Source organism: Cyrtonyx montezumae, unplaced genomic scaffold (genome assembly GCF_038088225.1).
Source record: "Cyrtonyx montezumae isolate F1298 unplaced genomic scaffold, pur_monq_1.0 scaffold_4, whole genome shotgun sequence".
Lineage (NCBI taxonomy): Eukaryota > Metazoa > Chordata > Aves > Galliformes > Odontophoridae > Cyrtonyx > Cyrtonyx montezumae.
Genome location: NW_027072045.1, coordinates 11,204,734 through 11,228,902, shown reverse-complemented (window position 1 = coordinate 11,228,902; position 24,169 = coordinate 11,204,734). Strand labels below are relative to the sequence as shown.

General features: G+C 41.8%; 1 protein-coding gene across 5 annotated transcripts in view; it reads right to left on the bottom strand.

Moving 5' to 3' along the window:
* Window positions 1-24,169, bottom strand: part of SH3PXD2A (SH3 and PX domains 2A) — a 228,968-nt gene that overhangs the window by 23,064 nt on the left and 181,735 nt on the right. For 4 of the 5 annotated variants that reach the window (XM_065746041.1, XM_065746043.1, XM_065746045.1 and 1 more), the window contains 2 exons: window positions 5,372-5,485; window positions 1,177-1,260 (listed from right to left, as the gene is read on the bottom strand). In XM_065746041.1, the coding sequence (XP_065602113.1) occupies window positions 1,177-1,260; window positions 5,372-5,485 (198 nt within the window). The remainder of the gene's footprint in view (window positions 1-1,176; window positions 1,261-5,371; window positions 5,486-24,169) is intronic. The other variant, XM_065746044.1, reaches the window with a different exon arrangement.

The following is a 24,169-nucleotide window of genomic DNA, read 5'->3' as shown; positions in this document are numbered from 1 at the left end:
AGACTTTGATATGAAAAAATAAGTAGCTCCCATATTCTTTGGATATATAAGCTGTTTCTTTCCACCACCCCCACATGCAAGCCAGCACATGTGCTTACTGCTGTTTTTGCTTTTTGACAACTTTGGTGTGTATATGGCGACAAAGCAGGATTTTGCCTAAGGAATGTAGTATTGGTTGATGCAGGGTGAAGCTATCCTAATTTTGGTTCCTTCAAAGATACTTTGAAGCACAAGTAAAAGGTCACTGAAGTTACTTGTTGCTTGGAATCTTCATGGGTCTGCACATAGAACTACCAGCAAAACCAGGAGAAGATAAGCTTGAAACTTTAAAAGTACATTCTCTGTTTACTGGGAGCTGGTAAGCTTCTCTTTTTCTTGTGTCTGGTTCCATTCTCTCAGTGAGGTTATGTAAAACTCACACAGTGAGTTTCCCCCCCTCCCCTCCTTTATAAATCAATACCTGGATGATCCTGCAAGAAAGAGAGGAACAGAAAGGGGTACTTCTACACCAGGAAAGATGAGTTGTATGCTCTATAGAAGTGCTTGGTTTGGAAGATTCTTCAGCAGATGCCAAATGCAACTTCAAAACTTGAAGCGAGGTCAGTTTTTTTCCCCATGCTCCCACCTGACCAAAGCTAAAAAGATGCTGCTAGTGGTGGTATTTCAAACAACAAGGACTGACATCCAGAAGCTCACAGAACTTCCCTAGAATTCTGCCTTCCATTCCAAGCACTGCTTAAAAAGAAGAGAGGAAACAAACTGGAATGACTCTCATCTTTCTGTACCAAGCATGGTACTAGTGCACGCATCTCTGATCTCTCCAGCATTCTTCATTTTTAGCTTTCAATAGCCCTTAACACAATCCTTGTACTTACTAAGGTAGGAAGGTCTGAGTACAGATGCGCCCAAAGTTAAAACGCAATAGATGTGAACTTTGCCAGCCTGCACAAACAGTCATACTACAGAATTACAGGTACTTATTTGCCTCCAGTTTTCGGGGTGCCTGGCTCCATCTGTCACGTATGACACACATCAAAACTCTGGAGCCTCAACCTGTCTCTATCAGCATACCAAGGACACAGACCCCAGCAACCACTCCAGTGCACACAAGCTGAGGCAGCAGCATGGTTTTTGGAGTGCACTTAGGGCTGCTGCCATAGGAAGCTATTCATTCACCTCGACTCTGCTGCCTGTTGACTATCCCGCCCAGCGTCCATCGCCGGTCCAGGCGCCTCAGGTGAGCCTTGCGTCGCTTAGAAACTAGTTTGGAACATGGATGGAAACATAAAAGAAAAAAATAATGGCGGAAGGGTGAGAAATAAAAACAAAACATGGCACTTACAAGCACCGTCTTGATAAAAGAACAGGTTAGGTGGGAGACAGAAACTTTGGTTTTAGTTAATACAGTACAGTGAAACAAGTTAGACTCTTGAGCCTGAGCAGCATAAATCATCTAGAACTGTCAAAAACTGCCACTGTTGCTATTGGCTTTAAGAAAAATATGAAAAACACATATATACCCCAAAGCAAGCACAACAAAGGAAGACTTGCCCATGGTGGCTGCAGTGGCAGGTCAGATCAGTATAACTGCTGTTGTATCTCCTAGTTAGGCTGAAGGGTATTTGAAGAGTTCAGTCTACTTCATGCGACAGTCAAAACCAACAGGGCTCTAACTCTCCCTAAGCAAATTATCATGTTATTAAAAAAAAAATCCACGTGGAAAAACAGAATACAGCTTCTCAAAAGTGAGCACACCTCTAACAACAGCACTCTGGAACTGTAGGTACTCAAACTGGAGGAACTCAAAGCAACTCAGGTACTCAACTGGAGACTGATGTCTCCTTGATTGCAACATACAGCTCATACAGCTCGTAATGCCACAGATAATGCTCATGATTGAAACCTTGACTTCTAACATATCAATTAAAAATATAAGGAAATAAAAACCTGTTTTGATAGCTAACCTGTTACTGAGCAGGCTCAAGAAGCTAACAAGCTAGAACTGTGAATTAGTTCTACACAAACAATAATTTATGCTTAAAATATAAACAAAGATGAAAGATTTATGGAAATGACATTGTGAAGGCAGCTGCGCACAGAGGACACCACTTGTTTTCCAGATTGCAAACATGGAACTGAACTTCAGCTCCTTTGTCTACTTGTGAAGATGTGAACACAGAACATTTGGACTGGCACAAAATCAGACACTTTCCTTTTTCCATGCTTACAATGGAAGGCCTTCCTTTCCATTGGAAGCGTGCTTGGTGCTATGAGATTAATGCAAAAGCTGTTCATAAACTAATTCCTTTATCACAAAATCACAGAATTGCAGGGGTTGGAAGGGACCTCTAGAGATCATTGAGTCCAAGCCCCCTGCCAATGCTAGACCAGGTTGCACAGGTACATGTTTATATTTACACTTAAGTCATTTTGGGAATATACTCTCAGACTCATGAGAGTGGACACCAACTGTGCTCCATAATCAACCAGGAACAGTAAAATGATTTGATCAGGGGAAGGACTGGCTGTTCAAGTAAGAAAAAAATCAACTTCCCCAAATAAGCAGCTCCTGCCCCTCCCTCAATGCCCCATTAATGTCTCTGAGCTTTCTTTTAATTCTTTACAGATGAAAGCAGAGAACCATCACAAATTTTCAGAGGAGCTGGATTTTAAATATAAGATCACTGTGATTTTGGCCAAAGGGGCTTAGTAAACCTCTTAGAAAACCATGGTGGAAGAAAAGAAGAAGCTGACTTCATTCCTTCCTGGTACTGCTTTTCTGATGCATTGGCTTAAACTTAGTAGTTTTCTACAAGTCAACATGACATTAGACTGCCTGTTACATCCATGCTACATGCGAGGCAACACAAGGTATGTCAGTACACATACAGACTATTAGCAGAGAAAGAAGCTGAAGTTGAATTCACACTAATACTGACATAGAACACGATTGCGTTAGGTTTCTCCCCAAGATAAGAAGAGATTAAAGACGTTGAACTTAAAAGCTTTAGCAGGAGGGAAGCTGCTTCAGGTGTCAGAGACCAGTCGCTCACAGCTCCTTACTCACACTGGCTAAGTGGGGAGACACATCTGGGAGCACCCTTTGAACATCTTCAATTTTCCTACATGGTCACACAGATCTACCAGTGTGCTCTCTTCTACACAGCACAAGGCTGTCTGCACCACTAGGCCTTTTATATCATAATTATGTTTTTATCAGTTTTTCATCTTCAACCATACTGAATTTTGTCATTCTTAAGCTTTGGTGATCATTCCATAGTTAGCCACCAGAAGGGTTATTTATCAAAAAGCATATAATCTTTTCAAGGGCACATTTCAGGATGTTTACTTTAACAGCTTCTGTGGTTGCAAATGCTTCTCTGTACTGATTTCCAAATGTTTTCCAAACTTAGTGAGAGGCTGCTGCCCTAAACACAGGCCCAGGCAGCAGTTGCCTGTCTGCCCTCTTCCTAAGGAAAGATGTTGTGCAGGTTCAAATACAAAGAGGAAACACTTCTGTCATATACGCTCTGCACATGCAGACTGGGACACTCAATGCAACCCAATCAGTTTTATTGGAACCCTCCTTCTCCTGCCTACTGATTACTGGCCAATTGTCCATGAAAGAATCTTTGGTTTTACATGCTTATCTTCAAGAGTTGGTCTTAAACCTTATCATATGATTCTGTGATAAGACTCTTGAAGAAAGCCTTTCCTTTCTACTGATAAATATTAGGAGGACATTTCTCTACATGGCAAGGAGAACAGCTCAAGTGAAGAAAAAAACAGGAGGGAAAAAAAGAACAAAAGAAGCCTCAGCTTGTGGTTAATAGCACAGAACAAAGTTACTGAAAAGCACAGGAAAGCAGGGCAAATCAAAGCAGCTGTGGAGGTAATGCAATTAGATTTGTCACTGGGATGGAACTGAACATGGGAAAAATGGTATCAGGTTTCAGTGTATCTGGATTTGCAGTAAGGCAAGGAATGTGACTGCTGACCATAGCTGAGGAAAGCAATATAGTGGATTAAAGAGCGCTGAGAAGAAGATAAGAAACATTTGATGGATTTTCCATTACCAGGATTGACTGCCGTGCAGCAACAGCCCTGTACAGAGTACACTCCAGAGGGCAACATGAAAGGAAGAGATCTTAAAATGAAAGCAGTTAAAGCAATAAGGCTGTCAAGCATGCAAGCATGCACCATATTTAAAAGTCAGGAGGCAGCTACAGAACAACAGGCAAGACATTCTTCAACTCTTTCAGAAAACAGCAGTAAGTTGTTTGTTCTTTACCAACAGAAACTTTGGTAACTGCTTCTGCATCTGCTAAGACACTGTGTCATAGCAGACTGGTTCCCTGTCTACCAGTCAGTTTCTAAACCCTAAGTGACCCAGGATATGGGTAACTTTGAGCAGGGAAAAAAGAGCCAAAGATTTCAATAAGCCACAGATGTCGCTCTTGATGTCCAGCACAAAATAATGTTTTGGCTGCTTTCTATATCTTCATGGGCAGAGTCATTCCAACATATCTTTAAACCTATTTATGCTACAGAAAAGTCTGTTCATTTTCCACATATTGTAGAATAAATGCCATGTCAAAAATACTTACAAATTTAGCTAGAGGTTCTTTAGAATTGAGCAAATCATAATAAAAGTGTCCTTTGTACACAGTTACTACATGAAAAGTCCATTAAGATGAGGTTAGTCTTTCATAATGGAAAAGGGGAACATGTGAAGCTGTACCATTCCATTTCTGGAACCTGAATAAGCATCTTTAGCCAAAAAAACAGTGCTGCTGAATATACATGACAAATGGTATCTCACTTTTAACAGAATAAGACCTCCACACACTCACAGGCCACAATAAGCAGCAGTTAAACTAGTTTCAAGGATTAATTTGTGTAATGAGAAGCCACTACTGAAGTCGAACCTTTCTTTTTTTATTGCCTGTGGCTTCCAAAAGCAGTACCTTCCAATTAACAGCTCTCACTTGTACAATTTCTGCAGATAAGCCACGCAAGTTCTCTCCTTCAACAGCCAATACAGTCCAAGATCTCTACCGAAACATACTGCTTGGACTTGCACAAAAGTTATTTTCGTATTGTTTAAGAGAATTAAAATGAGCATCATTTCTCCTTTAGAACTTTTTGTTACAGTGACAGTCCAAGTCACAAAGGGATTACAGGCATGTCCTTTTCCCCATTTTCTTCTGCAACAATTTATGTACCATTATAAAAAAATCAGAGGAGATTACTGAAGTGGATTAGCAGCACTGAATGGTGGTATGAGTGTTCAAAGTTGTTCTCTACAGGTGGAAAAGCATAAAGCAAAGCAAGTACCAGTTTCCCTTTGATAACAAAAAGCTTTCCATACCTTCCCCAGTTTTGGATGTGTTGATGTCAGAGTCATCTCTGGTTCCATTTTGGGATTCCAAGTATGTAGCAGGGACCCAGCCCTGCTCCTCTGCAGTGCTCACAAACCACCATCCTACAAAAAGAAGTAAGAGAAGTTGCTCAGTCAACAGTAAAAGTGAGATGCTACTGAGGAACAGGTACAGAGTCAGAACCTTCAGATAGGTTTAAATAAAGAGGCGGTTTCTATCAGACACTCTCACAGTGCTAGATGAGTGCCCAAGAAGGTCACAAAAATAAAATAAAGAAATAAGTTGTAAAGGAACAGTTTCTTTTAATAAATCTGAAATCTAACCACGATGACTGAGTTATTCAGTTCAGTCTCTCTCTTCAAGTTTTTGTAATGTGTACATCTACAGAACCAAGACACAGGGGAAATGAAGGAGATGGCACAAATCCTGATATGGTGCATCACCAAAATCAAAAGATGTGAGTTAGGAAGTAACAGAGGTACACAAATTTCAGATATAAGAACTTCTAGCACACTTGTCACTGTGGCTGTCATTCAACAATCATGACCAGAATTCAATGCCCCAGGAAGTACTGCATAGAACAAAAACAAGAAAGGAGAAAAAAACAACTGAAATGTGACTTCAGGCTGTATGTACCAGCTGTGCCTTCCCATCTGAACCTCCATGTTTCCATCCCTGTCTATAAGAACACTAAGTGATAATGAATTCTACTGAGACAATACTTTAGGTCACAGCTATGGATGGCTCACCTACAATCTTATTCATCAAACTTTTAGTTAAGTGTGTCCCTGTCATAACTATCCTTGCCTCTTTTCCTCCTTGGCTGCACTGAGTTATTGACTCTTGTGTTAAGTTTGTCGTAGAGCTGCTCACCCAACAACCTGTGGCTCTCAGTTCCAAGTAGAACTGCATTGTGTTCCTGTCAGGTAAGGACAGGGTTAAAATACAGGACAATAAAAAGCTAAGAAAACAATGGAAATGTTTTACCTTCTATAATATCTCCCCAAAAATGCAGGCTGATTTGTCAGAATAGCACAAGCTATTGTTCAACACCAGTTTCAGAGCATCCCCAAAGGGAGACGAGAAAGCAGTTATTTCTGCACAAGCTCTTTGAAACAGTTTACATGCTTAAATGGCCATCATAAAACCAAGTAATTTCACAGGAACCTGAACCTGCCTGCAATGAGCTAAGACAGAGACAAGCTGGGTTGGTTTGTAAATAGATGGGGCACAAACTTTATTCAGTTATGGCAAATCACAGAGTCATGTGTTGGCCACACAGCCCTTCTGCAACCCCTCTCCTTCCACATTTGTATCAAAAATTGCTAGGGAAGATTATACTAGAAGACTGAAGTTAGAATTCCTCACTTTCCTTCCTGGAGCCTGCTGCAGGGAGGCATGTGTGCAAAGGAACAAGCCCCCTCACTTGCCACAACACAGCTGCTAGGTAGCTCTATTTATTTACTGTCCAAGCTCAGATGTGGCTTTCCATTTTCTGGCTCAGCAGAGGGTTGGAAACTTTGCTTCACAAAGCTCATGGTTGGAAAGTTTAAATTTAGTTATTCCTCCTCAGCAGGAGGTGGATTCTCATGCCATGAAGGCCACAGCAGCAAACACTTGGAATCTGCCAGACAGTGTCTTCATGGTTGTTCCTCCTTTTACCAGTAATGCATCGACATGGCTAGCAAACACAGTTTAGTATACATTTGCAATTATGCACAAAATGCCAGGAGCTGGCTTTCACTTGATATCAGTTTGACTGGAATAGTTTATGTAAACTCTTCCTCAGAAAAAAATAAAGTCAACTGCAAAAAAAAAAAATAAATAACCAAACCAAACAAAAAAGCCTACTGTCTACACTTAAGGTGTGTTTTTGGGCCGAACTCAAACCATGGTAAGATAGTCTTTGGAAGGCTGGATTTCACAGCCCTGATGTCAACCCGATTTCACAATGCAGTTCCTCAGGTTTGGCTGATGGAGATGCGCAGGGAAAACTCAACATATTTTACTTAAATAGCCTGAACAATTGAGAAGGGAACCTAAGGAACTTCCAGCAGCACTCACAGAAGAAGAAAAGTCCGAATCGATGCTCAGAAGAAAAATGTGAGGTTTCAGAGTGGTGAAGCAGGCACTGCAAAACTAGCTCATACCTTACAAGGTAAGAAATCTGAATTATGATGGTACACCTAAGCCATAACCTTACTGAAAGGAAATAACAGCATAGGGCAAGAACTAAGAGGCTCCTAGCAGGAAGTGGCTGAAGGGCAGGTAAGGGCCACAATGCAGCTTTTGCATGATATCCACAACCAACAGAGCCAATCTGCTGAGCTATTAATGCTGTAGCTTACCCTGCACTACCAATCCATTGGAAATATGATGGCAACTGCCATATGGCCTCCACCAGCACCACCTATTTACTTACTTATATATTCAGCAAGTTCACAGAACTGCTGGTCTACAGGCAAGTTAGCCAGACTGGCCTTTGTTTGCAGAACGTTAGGACTAAAATTGAGCCAACTGCTGCTTGTCCCTCCCCTGCCATCTTTCCAAACCATCACAGTATTGCAGAAACGTTAGAAAATTTACTTTTGAAACATAACAAAACACTGCATTTATTTTGAGTTTTCTCTCTATGCTGGAGTTAGCTCAACTTCACAATTCATTATTAAAACCATTCTACAGCAACATCTGCATGGAATTATGTAAAGTTATCTGTGTGCACTGCCAAGCCAGTCTGAGGCTCGCTCTTGCACTCACACCATCTGTAAAAATTAGGCAGTGACTTGTAGCTCGAGTTAACCCTTACAGATGCCTTTAACTCTCAGACATCAAAATGCATTTCTAAAGCTGATGTGGCATGGGCGTCTAGACAGAGATCATTACCCAGCCCTCAACCCTGGTGAGGATTCAAAGGGAGTTTCAGTCCCAGAGAAGGCACATAGGGAACTGTAGCCACTGCACCAAGCTCAGCTCACAGTATGCTGCACTACTCAAAATCCTGCCTTCAAATTAATCCAGGAATATGAATTTCTAAGGTAGGCATGCAATGTTCTCCCCTATATGAACTGACTTTTTGGTTGGCATACATCAGCATCGTTAGCTGCAATAGCCAAGATATCTCAGTTCTCATAGGGTCCATCTAGTTTCTGATAACTCACATTTTGGTATGGTTCTACATCAGCTACTGAGAGATGAAAAGTTCATTTTGCCCCACAAACTTGTAACGATGACTGTGAAACAGATTAATGACATTTGAGAATGAATAAGTGACCAAAAAATTGATTCTAAAAATCACATTCCTGCTTTTAATTATATCCCCAGTCCTCTTCTCAAAAGGTTTTAAAAATGTAGAATTAAGGAAGCAAGGGTTATTGCCAACCAACCCTGTGGGAAATCACAAGAAAACCATTAAAGGTCCATATTTTTGAAAGTGCTGCTTATGTTGACTCTCACCCATCCGTGCTTACATATTGTCCATTTCTCCACACAGATAGGAAAATTAAGGACTTGAACAAGAGTAGCTTATGAGGTGCCAGAAATATCTTAAAAAAAGATAGGGTGATCTTGCTGAATATTGGTCTCTAGTTTTCCCCTCAGCATTAAGTTCTCTGTAGATTTTTATTGTCAACTTTTAGATTAACCAACATAAACAAGGGTACTAACGATGTAAAAAGGGAATGGGAATCTCTCCTGCCTGAGTGGACAACACATTCTTATAAACAAACACTTAAGCAACACTCCACCTCACAAGAGTCTTGGAAAAATCCCACTCAAGCAGCAGTCTGGTACATCCTACATGTGCTCTTTGCACTTTAGAGAGCTGCTACCTTTTATGTCCTTTTGCCTTAGATCAAGAAATCTCAAAAGAAAGTTCCAACAACTTGACTTGTCCTGCAAAGCAGTACTAGATGCTATCAGGCCTCTTCAAATATGGCACACAGATGTTTTCATGCCAACAGACAACTATTTTCATTCAGAGATATTATCTCTTTCTTTAAAGAACAGCTCGGGTGTGAGAGTATTGCTGTGCAGATGAAGGTACTTGCTTTTTCCTCCCCTCTGGAGCTCTTACATCCCACACAGTGCATGTATATTTGATACACATAGAGAAGTCAGTTATAATTGCTTTGGACAGATCTCCAAAGAATATGTAAAAGAAAGAAGACATCAGAAGTAGCATTTTGCATGAAGGATTTTTTGCAGTAAGCATATTCACTCTTCCTAAAATTTCACAGCGTTGTCCATATACTGTTAGTCATTACCATTGCACATGCTGGCTCTTCTCTTTGCACAGGGCTGCTTATTCCCACACATTTGGCAAAAGTACCTGGTTGACAGTACTGAAATTAGGCCAGTGTCTGATTTCAGAGCATTTTACATGCTTATGATTCACAAAGAAGCACCTTTCTCTTATATATGGACATACATAGAAGAGGTCTTCCTTGCATGGCCCTTACTGTGGTTTGGGGTATAGAGGTCCATATGTGAGTCAATGCACAGCAGACTTAGGCTGTCATCTCTGGGTGAATTATTAAAGTCATTGAAATATTAAAGGCAGCTTTCATCTTCAAACACAGAGTTTCTCAGCCTGTGTGCACTGCAGACTTCACTGCAGCCACAGTTCAGCCATAAGCAAGGTTTGCCTCCTTTAAAGATGGAAGCAGGGCTCTGACAAAGGATGTACTGAAGGACGAAAGACGTGCTTGTGCCAGACACCCCACTGGAACATAATGAAGATTCACAGCACAGATTTACAGCCTTTTATGTGCCATACCCAAACCAGACTGGGCCACATGTTAGGATTTCAGCTCAAACGTGTGTCATGATCCTTCCAACCAGTTCAAGTCCTAGAGCTACCTCCTAGCAGCATGGTACCAATGCATTCACAGGGGCAAACTCACTTCTAAGTGGGAGCCTCATTTTGCAAAGCATCGCAACCCTAGAAAGCACTTGACCTACAGTCAAGTGTACAAGGGTTCTGATCTCTCTTGAAACTACTGTGGCTGTACTCTAGGTACAACTTCAGGAAACAAGCAAAAACAAATTCACTATAGCCTATATTACTGCTTCTCTCCAAAAGTTTTTCAAATTTGCTGAGGAAATACCTCAAGAAGCTCACATTGCTCTGGTTGGGCAGCAGTTACTAGATTTCTCATGTGAGAGAAAGGAGAAGAGTATCTTGCCTGCAGATCTCCAGGTAGTACAGCATGGGAGAAAGCCTGCCAGCTGCCAGGGGAATTGCAATTTCTATATGAGCCATGAAATAGGTTTTCTATCATACCACTAAAAGCTGAATAGAGAACTACAAACATAGAAACTCTAGTACTAATATTTCATTGTGGGTTTTGTTTGTTTGTTTTGTTTTCTTGAAGGAACATGAGCTTCTTTCCTTTCTTCTCAAAGAAAATAATCAAGTTTGGAGAGTTAAAGAGAGTCAAGGGTCAGACCATCTAATACTGAAGAAAGAAGCTGCACACGCTGGTACCTTTCTTCAGCATTTTACAAGAAACCCTACACAAACATAACAGCAGCTTCAGCTTAATAGCATCACTTAAGAGCCCTGTGAACCCAGAGGAAGTATGGAATGCACTGGAGATGCTTTTCTCCACCTTTTTGGGAGAGTCTGAAAGCTAAGTTGTGTTTTCAAGGTAAAGGCTACAGTGTTTTTGGCTTAATTTGGTAATGGAAACAGTGTTTGTGAAGAGGGCTTCCCAAGGTGAGGCAAGAGACAGGAAACAGGAGGTGGGGACTTCTGCATGGCAGGTCACTGCTGATATTGTTTTTTGGCTATTAACAGAACAGCACTGCACCTTATGGAGCTAAAAGTTGGAACAGAAAGCCAAGCACTGAGACCAGGGTTTGCTGTTCTCCAGCAACAGTTGATAGTTAATAGCTAAACAGCTAATACTTAGGGCTCAGCAGCAGCAAGGGAATTAAATTCCTTGCACTGCTTTAGTTATTACTGAATTCAGAGAAAACAGAAAGGAGTTCTAAAGTTTGTGTGGTGTTACGAGTGAAAGAGAAGTTTTTTCCTTGCAATATCTAGCTGGTAAGGTAACTAGTTTCTTCCAGTCTATGTGGTTATGTATTTGCTATCCCAATCCTTCCAATTAGTCATCTTTCTCCACCCTGAGGTTGGCAGATGGAAGCTCTTCAGCTGTGTCTTTAGTACCTCTTCCCTTTGTTGCTATACTCAGTTCCTTTGGTTGCAGAGCTGGCTGGCATGGAGGGTGCACCATGTGTGAATAAAACATTTTAATTATTGCTGCCACACAAGTTTTTCCTGGACCAAGAGTAGCTGAGCTGACTAGGTGTGTACATAAGTGCTCAATCAAGAGCCCCAAGTGAATCTCAGATTCTGGCTTAAACATCTAGCTTGCTTGGATTGCTTTCACATCACATTATGTGCACCAACACATATGTAGAAATTCACACCATGACCTCCACATTCAAATGAGAATCATTCTAGTCCTCTGCTGGGATTGGAACTGCATTTTCTTGTACTTCTGGAATAAGTAGAAATGTTTAGAACATGGGAAAAAATCATGAGAAAAGCAAAATCTGGATAATATACAAATCAGCTCTAATACTTTATGGGTTACATCACTAGTAGAGACGATGGATACTTGGAGTATTAGACAACAAGGAAATACCACATTACTGTATTTGTTCAAATCTTATATGCTAGTAGGTGGTAAATCTTCCAGAGGCACATATTTGGAAAAATACTTAATCACTTACATTTTAGTATAATAGTGAATTTATACATGTGTAAAATGCACAGTTTATCTTTGTGTTCTGGTACTGTTAAACTCCCCATGTGCTAGATCTGCAGCTATTTGCTATGGCCCAATAGATATCTAGGGGCTTCCCCTCCCTGCTTTTTTGTTTTAAGAAAATAATAATAATAATAAAAAAAAGACCTCAAGCTCATGTATTGACACAGCTGGAATGAAGGAATCTGCCAAACACGTTCTCAAAAATTGGCTCACACATCCACAAGGCCATTGTATAATCCAGTACAAATTATACCAGTTGTGTCCTTAAAGCAAGGAAATAAATGCACTATTACATTAACAGCTATGGAAAAGTATTGGAAATTGCCTGCAAATCCCAGGCAAAGTCCCACCAAGCTCTGTGCCATCAGCTTTCCCTAAACTATCAGGTACTCTGGACTCCCAAGAGAGTAAAGGAAGAAAGTAACTCTTGATTTGCCAGCTGCAAAAAAAACCCACTCAGTCAACATGCCCAAATGTTAGCCAGCATCACAGGTTACTGAGGCTGAAGGAGCACAAAACAATGAAAAAGCCAGCAGGCTGCATAGGTAGCTATGAAGCTGCAAAGCCATGAAGTTGCATAAAGGAAAATAAATTCCAAATTTCAAATATACTAATGCCCTCTGAACATAAATTTAATACAATCTTTCTCTTCCTGCTTTACTTAGTTTCACCTAATGGTGAAACTGTCTGTAATATAAGCTGCATTCTGTATAATCCAAGCAGTTTGTGGCTCACAGCCTTTGTTCAATAGAGAAATAAAATGAACTAAGAGAGGAATGCTTTACTCAGAGGAACTATCAGCCATGACAAGGAACAAAGCTATCTTCTGGTGGGCATACAGTACTGCACAGGCAGCCTGGCTGCAGCAGTCAGCCTGTGAATGCCAAGCACTGCTCAGTAATTGAGCAAAACAAGATCCACCATAGCTAAATGGCTTCAAGAAGGCTACTGACTTGCACTGGTATGCCAGCCAGCCTGATCCTGTTATGCAACCTGCAGAACCAACCTAGGTGTTCCAGAAAATACTTACTGCAGATTTTCCTTTTTCCATCTAATGGGCTTGGAAACAGGATTTCCTGCCTGACCTCTGAGTCTGATTGCAATACAGATCGATTTTCTTTCCCTCAATCTTCATTTGTTTTGTAAAGTGAAAGATCTACATGTACGCCTCAGCAAAGACTTTGTGATTTCACTAACCATAAGGTAAGATTACTAGAGAGCACACTGACTTCATAGGCAGTACCAAAAGCTGTGCTTGGGGTCTGTACAGGCATCAAGTGGTGCCTACACAGCGCCTTCCTTTCTTGTTACGTAAGCCCTCAGCTTTTATTTTACCTTAATACATCTCAGAAGTTGACCAGTGAGGATGCCATCTGTGGTCCACCTCTCTCAGTACAGCTTCTCAGATCATTCAGGTCATCCATGGGCCACTTTCCTTGCTGTGCCCTTAATTACAGCCTAGAGTCTTTCATCTCTCTACTTCCAACAGGACTTCTGTTCTTTATCTACTTAATGCTTTTACTGTTAGATCCAGCCCAAGTAGGGTAAGCCAAGCATTAAGTCATCCCTCATCCTACTCAAAGCTTGTACAGCCACCTCCTCTCCAGCAGCACATCATTTCAACATTTACACCTACTTTATAGATCTGACTGAGGGTTCAATGAACCTGCCAAAAAAGATACCATGGACTCCATGTCTGTAGCCATCAGTAACTTAAAGAACCCCCAGCTCCAAGTGGGTTTGATGGGTGTAGATAGAGAAAGAGTGAGGCAGACAGTGCAGAACATGCACACCCAGGTGGTTGCTCTATGGCAGCAGAAGAGTGACTCACTGCCTTCAGAAAGGCTACACCGGAACCACCAGCTCCTGCAGCAGATTTTCCAGAGCCAAGGCTTACAGTGAAAGTGTGCAAACAGATGGCTTTCCACCCCACAGGAGCATCTCAGCCCCAGGAACCAATGGAGGCTCTCTTGCTCATTACCAGTTGTGGGGCTGCATTTTCTGTGGTCAGCCAACAGGGTGCAAAAGTCAAACTCACATGTGATTTCTTTTACGTGCACAGGGCTTGATCTTAAAGCAAACACATTTTGTGTCCAAGCTTTCTCTAGGAAAACATGAATAAGCTTTCAAATGGGCCTCATGGTAATCTTGTCCAAAGATTACAAATCACTTCCTAACAGTTTAAAAAGTTACAGACCCCCAGACCCAGTATATAGGAAACAGCCTTCACAGGCAGCAGAGAATAGCCAGTATTTACATCCTGCACAGACTGACAAAAGTTGTTTTCTTTTTAATTTCTTGTTTCTGTCATTTGCTTACTGGGAAATCCTCAAAGCCACACAGATTCAGGAAAAAGAGACTGTGGACAAGAAGTGATCCTAGCAGAGTACAAAACAGCACTCCAGGTGCTAGAATCACATAGGAATCCCATAATTCAATCAAAAGTACAGCAGCCATCTCTGAGACAGACTTCAGTAACCTCAGGGAAGGATCCAGCAGCACCGGACAAGAGCTTGAAGTAAGGAACAAAGACCATACTATATCCAGCAGAAGTCAAGAGATAAAGCAGGCAGATATTGGCTGTCTGAAGCACAGCTGAGTCACCTAGCTAAGGATGCTACCATTTACAAAGAACTCTAAGGAACTTGGAGCCATAAAGCTCCTCCTGCTAAAGGAAGAGAGATACTTGGGTCTCCTGGTGCCCAGCTCAGTGTGCAGAGCACAGCACGTGGCCACCTCAGAAATGGCCATTTCCATATCCTGGCAGCTCCTTGAAGCAGTTCCTTTAAGCTCTGCTTTCCAAATACAGCTTCTGTCCAGCTCTATTAATTACATCTGGCAATACCGTAGCCCAGGTGGTACATTCTCACAAATACTGATGTAAGAAGCTGAATGCTCCGCTTGCCCTCACAGAGCTTCATTGCTTTTCTCCTGAGCTTCATTCAAGCCATGCTTCTGCAGTGACCCCGGGAGCTGAGCCTCAAAGAGCTGCCTGCACAGGGCAGCAGGAAATGACAGCTTTGGAAACGAGTACCAGAGTGATGAATAGCAGGCTACAGAGCCTCCCTGAGCTAGTGGGCTGCCAATTAATGAGCTGCACTGTATTGGGCAAGGACATATATGGCAAGTAGTATCACCCACACACCCCAGAAGAGATTACAAACTCACTTAAGTTTGGAAAAAGCTTTCTGAAAATACTGATCTGAAATTTAGAGGCTTACAGGCATGTAATTATGTTTTGGTCAGCTGGACTGACCCATTTTGAACTGCTGCATGAAAACCAAAAGAAAAAAAAAAACTAGAGAAAAAAAAAAGAGGAAATATTTGTATTTTATGTGTCACAAAGATCCAGGCTATGGGAACAGCCTGCGCTGGTGGAAACAGAAGAGGATATTCACCTTTAGGAAGGGGAAACCTGAGCCTATCCATGCAGAATTGAAAACCAATAGGAGTTAGTAGGGTTTCTGGTTCCATTAGCTCAAACAAAAAGGTGCATGGGCAGTGTAAGAAGAGAAGGCAAACACACACACTGCTGAGACAGAAACTCCTGATAAGATACTTATCTTCTCTCTCAACAGAAAAGCACTCCTATGCGGGAGAAAATGTTTGCCTAGCTGCTGTGTAGGAAGACTGCTTCAGCATCTTCACAGACCTTTTGCTCTATAGTAGTAAAAGTGCCATCTCCTTACAGCTTAATTAGCAGTGTCACCTGAGACACTGACCTTAAAGACAGGTATTTAGCCTTTGGTGCTCTATACAAATCTGAGAGGCCGCCTAGACCTGGAGAGAACCGCTCTGTCTCAAGATTAAAAGCACCCCAAGAAGCCTTACGCTATGGGAGCAACAACTTTGCCATTATTCAGAGAAAGGCTGGCTTGCTACCTGTGTCAGTTGCCACTTGGCCTCCACGAAGGCACAGTCAAGTATGCAATAAGTCAGAATCCCAATATTTAGATATTCTCATACTCTGACCCTCCTTCCTGTCTCTTCAAGTTTCATCAAACAAAACATATGTTTGCTGGCAATAATCACTGAGGTGATCTGATACTAAATAAGGGCTAGCCAGGCAAATTAATGAAGTGACATACAGAAAAACTGTCAAACTCCACATGTTTCACTGAGCTGAAACAAGACAAATATAACATTGTGAGGCTTATCCCTTTCCATTAAGAACAGATCAAGTGTAAAACAAGGGAAGAAGTAATGCTAGTAATTTAGACCCTCCATTAGTAAGACATATGCACTGCATAATTCAGCACCATTTAAAATAAATAAGCAGCATAGTAAGGGATTACCTAAACCTGTTAGATGGATGATACAGAGACACAGGGTTATCTTTTCAACATGCAGCCAATTAAGCCTACCCTATGAGTGTCTGCACCATTAAGCCTTTCCCTCTCCTCTGCCCACTGCTGCCAAACGAGGACACATCAGACTACCTGGACATCCTGCTGCCAGTACATCACACTTCCTCTGCTTACACAACTTTTTCCGGAATCACTCCAATAACAACATCATAGAAATCTGAAATTCTGGCAAGCTGCAGGTCTCTGCTTTTCAGGATCTCACTTTTTGCTGATCTGAGGTGTTTTAAAACTCTGAGTAACAGCTGGCTAGAAGGCAGGGGCACCATGGGCACATCCAAATACTTATGGAGTACACAAAGCTCAGGTTTAGCTGGTTTGGGTTTGCTCTCCCCCTCAGAGTCCAAAGCTGAGTGGCACCTGATGTATTCTGGAAAGCAAACATTTCTAGAAGCAATACCCCATTAGGACAAAGAGGATTGTCTTGCTGCTAGGAGCTGGACTAGCTCTGAGAAGCTCTCTGCAGTAGAATTGAGAACCAAACCAATTCTTTTCAAGGGGGAAGATTTTCCCTTTACAAAGTCTTAGTTACTTCCCTTCCCCTCCCCCACCATCCAAATTTGAACAGTGTTCCCTTTGTCTAACACTTCTGTAGACAACCATTCTCTGGAGACAAGGCCTAAATGTCTAGCACAACAGGACCCTGATCTCAGCTGGGCCTTAGGCACTGCCATAAAAAACACAGATCACAGAAGCACAGCTCTGGCAGTGTAAAACAGTCTGGACAGTAAATAAGTCTTTGGGTAGGTCTGTTAGCTGCCATACTAATTATGATGTTGGAATGCTACGGTTTAACAAAAACTTACATACCCTGAAAATTTATGCCAAAACATCCCATTCAGTAACTATGTGGACATTTGGAGGGGTAAGCTAGAGTTCACTGCAATAAAACTGAAGTTAAACAACAGGGCACCTCCAGCAAGAGCAACTGAGCTATTAGAACCTTTTAGGTTGACTAATGAATTTATTTGCTTCTACCTGGATGCAATAAATGAGGTGTGACAGATGGAAAGGACCTCACAAGCACACCTTTTCACCTTACTACTCCGAGAAGCATTTAGTCAACTCTGCTCACATTTGTTCCTTTAAACCCTGATCTCTATGGAGAAGATAACACCAGTTAAAATTCAGAGCTCTGTATGGCATTTGCTGACGTGACTTAAAGATGTCACCATGGCTACAGCTTATTTCCAGGAGCTGTCTTTCCTTGTCTTTTCCACCAGGAGATGCAGATATCCTCCTTTTTCCCTGCTTTCCATAGAAAGTAGGATAAACAACACCATTAACTAGTTGACTTCACACTTCCCTTAATGTTTTTGACTCTTCAGGGCAGCCCATTACACATGACTCAGGGAGCTGACTATCTTTAAGGAGAGGCAATCTCTCTGCTCCTGGCCTGTCTTCTCTACTGCTTGCCAGCACTTACTGTCCATCACCACAAAGGAATGGAGCTATTCATTTCATGCCATTGTCACCTCTATTTTTAGAGCTCTAACTAGGTTCACACTGTAGTTTATTTATGAAAGTAGGATGTGTTTTATTTTGACCTGTATTATTCAAGCAGCTCTGGTCTCCTGCTCAGTAAAGATATTTAGCAGGAAAGTAAAATACCCCCCAGACCACATGTCCTGGTCAAGTGGGGGCAGAGTCATATCCTGGGTCACATTTTCACAGAAATAAAAAGCCCCTTCTGTGAGGAGGCCTTGTTACCCCACCAAGGGCCATGCCTGCACCCCAGAGCCGCACGGCTTCAAGCTTACTGCTGTTCTGGGCTGCCACTTCCAGCCTGCCTCACGTTTTCCTTCTAGCTACAACTCAGGCCTTTGGATGAGCCCATGCTTATTTATTCACAGCTCAGTTTTCCAATTCCACGACAGAGCCAAAGAAGTAAAGCAGCTTCTCCAGATGAGGTCCTGGAAATTAGCTACAAAGATTTCTGTTCTACAGAGGAAGAGTCCTGCATGAGCTAGCTCTCCAAACCCGATGAGGGCTTGCAATAGACATGGGTATTGCTTAACTGGCAACACTGCTGGCTGACCTCAGCTTATATGTCTCCTAGCTACACAAGCTGCACCTGAGTTTTTAGACTATTTTTGGTTTTTAGCTTTTAGAAAGCACTGCTACTTCATGACTTGAGTGATTTTTAATTTGTTTTTTAAAAACAGTTCTCTCTGTTACGCACAGATCTAAGTGTGATCCCATACCACTGTTTCTATGCTTATCGCTATACCATTTAAAATGGGATTGACAGAGCTTCATTTTGCAAGCAAGATGCCTGTCTTTTAACCAGCATCAAAAGTCTCAGGAGCAAAAGGTTTAATTCACATATAGCAGAAGACTTACTGCAGAGAGGAGTTACTGATTAAAAACAACAAAACACTCAAAGAGAAAGAAAAGCAGCTAAGGCACCCCCTGCCCACTGGAGCCAGCTGTAATTTTGAAGCAAGAACAAAATGAACTTTAGTTTGACTCCTCTGCTTAGAATTACTCTGTGACAACGATTCCCTGCTGCCAACACACACTCCAGCTCCAAGCATGGGGATGACTGTGTCCAAGCCAAACACAAGGGTGGCTAGAGAGCCTTGCAGCAGATTAGACAGTTCTTCTCTGTACTGATACAGCAAGTACATCTGGGCACCCTGGCTATGTTAAGGGCACATTCCTTGGCTGAGCCAAAAGCTGTTGAGCACCACTGCAGACACCACTGATGATTATCTCTGCAGCACTGATACAGCACTTCCAGCAGCTCCCTAAGCTGGCAGATGGGGATTCTTGGGAATGAGAGTTGCGAAAAGCCCCCGAAGAGTTTATAGTCTCTCTCAGATCATCTCAAGTGCAACAGGAAAACATGCCAAAAACATCCGTACTTTGAATCATAATGAAGTGCTCAGTAAGAGGCTGCACTTACTGAAAGCCAGCTGCAAGCAAAGGTAGCTCTTGGCCATCAGTGTCACCTTTGTGTCCTGAGGACCCCACTCAGACCTGCAAATATGATTGTATGTGGGATTGGAGCTCTACTTGCAAAGTCTAGTGCTTCATTTATGCATCTCTGAAATTAATCCAATTCCACTCCAAGCATGCTCTCAAGAGGTTCTGGATTCCACAGAAACACAGGGCTGCACATAACCACATTTCTCAAGTTGGTTTTTATTTTGTTTCTTTCTCTGTTTTTAATATTAGAAAAAAATACTAGAAACGTCCCTTACAGTGATGATGTCACCAAGTAGAAGAAAAAAATCAGAAAAGTGAAATACAGTGTTCTTTTATTATCCATTTCGTTAAACATCAGGACTCCTGTAGCTACATTACAACCTGGCCATCAAGAAAGCTAAAAAAAAACAAAACCAAACCATACTGAATCAGAGTTTAGAATTTAAACCCCACAAACCCAAACCAAGTCTGCTAAGCTCCCTTTTGAGTTTGTTGGTTTTTTTCTTGTTTCCCCAGCCCCCCAGATTTAGCAGTAAAACTTCCAGCGGCATCACATGACTCTCCAGCTAACATCAGCAAGTACTAGCAACATCACTGCTCATATAACTCAGAGATACTTTAGGGGGGCACCAGAAGATGAAGGAAGACAGCAGACATCTCCTTCAGCAGTGAGCTCTTGCCCATGCAGGACAGCCTGGGCCAAGAAGGACTTCAGCACTTTCCAACCCCTCCCCCCACCACCCCTCCACATACACACACACACACACACACACACACACACACACCTCTTACCCCAACATTCACACTTTGTAGTGGTTTCAAGTTCCTGAATCAGAAGCATTGCTGGATTTCCAATTTCTAGATATCCCTATGCCAGCAAGGAAAAAAAAACCTGAAGATTTTAGTTATTTTCCAGATTGCATACCAGGCTTAATTCCTTATTCTCTGTTACTATTGTCTATGAGTTCACTTGACAATTTTCAGCCCTCCAGATTTACAGCCATTCCTAGCAAAGTATTTCATCCACAAATAAACGTAACCAGTCTTTTTTTTCTGAAGGCAAGGGGAAAAATATATAGAAAGCACACAGATGTTTGGCAAGCACATCAAAGCAAAGCTAGTCAGTACAAAAACGCTCACCACGAAGATGTTCTCATTGCTTTAACAATACAATCAAGTTTTAAATATGAACAGAGGAGATTCCAAATGGGTGCATAACATCTACAACAATAAACTGGAACTGCACAGAAACCTGGGCTACAGAGAGATCCATGCTAAATCAAATGGAATCATATCACATCTTCATGTGTCACTTCACTCTGTGAGGCCAGTTGCACAGTCTGTACAAATCTTTGTTTTTCACATTAATGTGAAATTAGATGAAGTTGGGCAGAGATATCAACTCCTGGCTGGTAAGTATCAACTTAACTGTCTTTGGCACAGCCCTACTTCTGTTCTCTGCATAAATGGAGAGTACAGTTTTTGGCTCTCCAAGCCTTCAATTCACCACTGAACCATGTACATTCACTTAGATGCTCTTGGATCTTTGGAGAGCAGAGAACACTTTCCCTCTGACAATATTTCATAACTTCAACACATAATACCTTTTCCAAAGGAGGACAGATGTGCAGGAGCAGCTTCAGTCTTCCAAGAAGTTTTCCATTAGGATCTTGGTTTTCTCTGGCTATGAAGCCCAACTGCATAACCATGGCCCCTCAAGGCTGGAGATGGGAAACAGTTACTTGAGCTTTCCTTGCTGAGAGCAGACCATCCAGCTGAATCTCTGCTCAGTCCCTGCAGCAAAGAGGTCTGCCTGCCTGCAGCTACTCACCCTTTACTGGGGAGCTTTGAGAAATGATTATGCACTTGTAAGACAAGGGACATTTCAGCCAGAATCCATCACATTGAAAATTCAGGCTTTTGAAGCATAGAGAGGTATCATATCAGGGCTAGGAGAAATGGCTCTATTTTGCTTTCAGAATGCTGTATACCTGAACTATAGGAAACTCTCATCTCAGATAAAGTTTTGTTGTTGTTGTTCATTTGTTTTGGTGTTTGCTTTTTTTGTTTATTTTTCTCCTGTCCCAAACTCCAAGAATTGTATTCTCTCATGCCAAGGCCATTAGTAAAAATGCCCAGATTTTCCACAATGGCTTGGATGCATGCCACAGTAAGAGAAACTCCTTAATAGTAAGTTCCCATCCATGAAGAGAATCACACTGCTACAGGGAGACTGCATCTGCAAGTGAGTACCAACATTTGCAGGCTATTCAGTCATCCTGGAGGACAAAGTGCACAGGGAAAGAGATGGCCATGTTCCACAAGGAGGCACTGAATCCATGACGGTACATTCAAGACAGACTACCGTGGGCTGAAGTAGCAGAAATCCCTCAAAAACCAGAAGAGAGACAGATCTGATGGGAAAGAACATAGAAGAATTCCTAGAACTTCAAGGGAAGGTCAAGTTTTCAGCAGGAATCCAGTGAGAAGCAGAAAGGCAGTCACATAAGTCAGGTTTCTGACATTTGCATACACCTTAGGAAGTATGTTATTTGTTTCTGCACATTCCTATTAGGACTCACTAGTTTTTGCTTACTCTTTCTTTGTTGTTTTTCACCAGGAAAGCCTGATGCTGCTGTCAGATGATTAAGAAGCTGCTCACTAATCACAACAAAAATCCAGCACTCATGTGTCTTTGGCTGTAGCCACTATACAAAGAGCATTTGGGATTCTGGGGCATTTGGCAGCTTTCCCCTCCTCCAGGACTGACATTAACCAAAAGCCTCCTATCCAAAACAAAAAACACTAGACAGAACACAACTCGCATTCCTCCTATTTTGGGAAAGTCTGGATTGGAAACCTACTTTCTCATCTTGAACCCATGTGTAATCCTCTAAGCATAGTTCAGGAGCCATATGACATTAACAAGTTATTCCATGAGGGCTATAGAAAGCTAATATAGTGAGAATAATAGAGTAATAATAGAGTGAGAATCTTCAGCAAGATGTGTCACAAGATGCAATGCAAATCAGAGCAAGCACTGGTCATATTCCTACTACTGCTGCCCACCAAGTACCTTCCACTGCAGAGAAAAGACGTGTTTGGAAAAGATGACAGTGACAAGACTTAAAAACTCCATTTGTATAAGGGGAGGCTGAGTACTGGCTTCATGTTTCACCCCAAGCCTAATTCTGATTTCCATAAGCAACTACACTTGGATTTTCCAGAGATTCTGCCACCTATTCAGAAACCAGTTTTGACCAGAAATGGGCAGAACAGGCAGTAATGAGAACTTGCCATAGTTGATCACACTCTGAAGTCCTCTGCCCCGATGGCCTTCTACTATCTTTCAAATGGTGATTTCTGAGCATTTCTGGGCAAAATTCCACCTACAAGATACCAGTGGCTTTGAAGCAAAAGAGGACAGACAAACATCCAAATACAAATTGAAGGCACTTGCTCAAAAACTCCACTAGTGTCTCAACATTTCTTGACTAGTCAACACCTTGCAATTTCATTTTTAAAAAAGTACTTCTGGCATCGTTCTTGGGCCTCTTAAATCAACACCAACAAATTCCACTACAGATTTAGACTTCACAACGTGACTTCAGTTCTCCAAATAAGAGTCTTGTGAAAAAGCTCTGTTTCTGCCAGCATCCACTTCCAAGTCCTCTAGCCTCAGATAGCAAAGAAACAAAACAGGAGAGCTGCGTTAACGACAGTCAACCTCCTACACACTCAGAAGCTTCCTGGCTACTGCTGCATTATGAATTTCACGAGCTGTCACCAAACAGAGCCAGTCCTGTGCCCACTGGTTTTGAATCACACAGCTTGTGGTCCTACATGCCATAGTAATGCAATAGCCTGTCACAAGTTGGTGACAGGAGGCACAGCTCCCTCGTTTCTGGGAAGATTATGATGTTGTACTCATCCAGCAAAACACAGAAGCTTGCCATCTACCTGTAAGTGTTCAAGGCTTGATAGGTGGAGTTTGGGAAAACATGGTCTAGTGAAAATGAGCACACAAATATCAAGCTTAGTTGGGCACCTAGTTATGAGAACTGGGATGATCAGAAACGATTTGTTGACTTGTGGAAAGCTCTAATTCACACCATTCTCTAAGACAACACTACAAATCTCAGTCAACTGCTGCCTCAGTGTTGACTTCCAGGAAAGTAAAGTACCACTGAAGGCAGAGAAAGTTGGATGAAAAAACGTAAGGAGTTGGAAGACTCCACACTGGTCTCCATAACAGAAGTTAGCACAGTTACTGTAGAGCAAAGGTGGCAAAAACTAACTAGAAAAGTGCATGTGAGAAGGATACACCTGAACAACTGACATCAAGGAAGAAGACAATTTTAAAGGTCTTTCACCTTTCACAAGGTACCTCCTATAAATAATGCACATTTCAAGAGACACTGGCCACTGCTTATCAACTTTGTTGAATTAACAGTACAGCCTATAGGAGGAAACACTCCTTTTACAAACCTCAGAATGAAGCCAAAACAGCATGTTGTTCCCAAAGATAGACTAGTCTCCAAAGACAAGTGATTTGTTACAAGACTGGACGTTGCCGAGGCTACAGATGCATCACAGAGTATGTGCCGTGGAAATAAAAGCAGCTAATTTTTTTCATATCGTTATCTGTATCACCTCTGTCCCTCTCTTCATTCTTTTTATGGCTATTTTTTGTATCACCAATGAAAAGTACTGG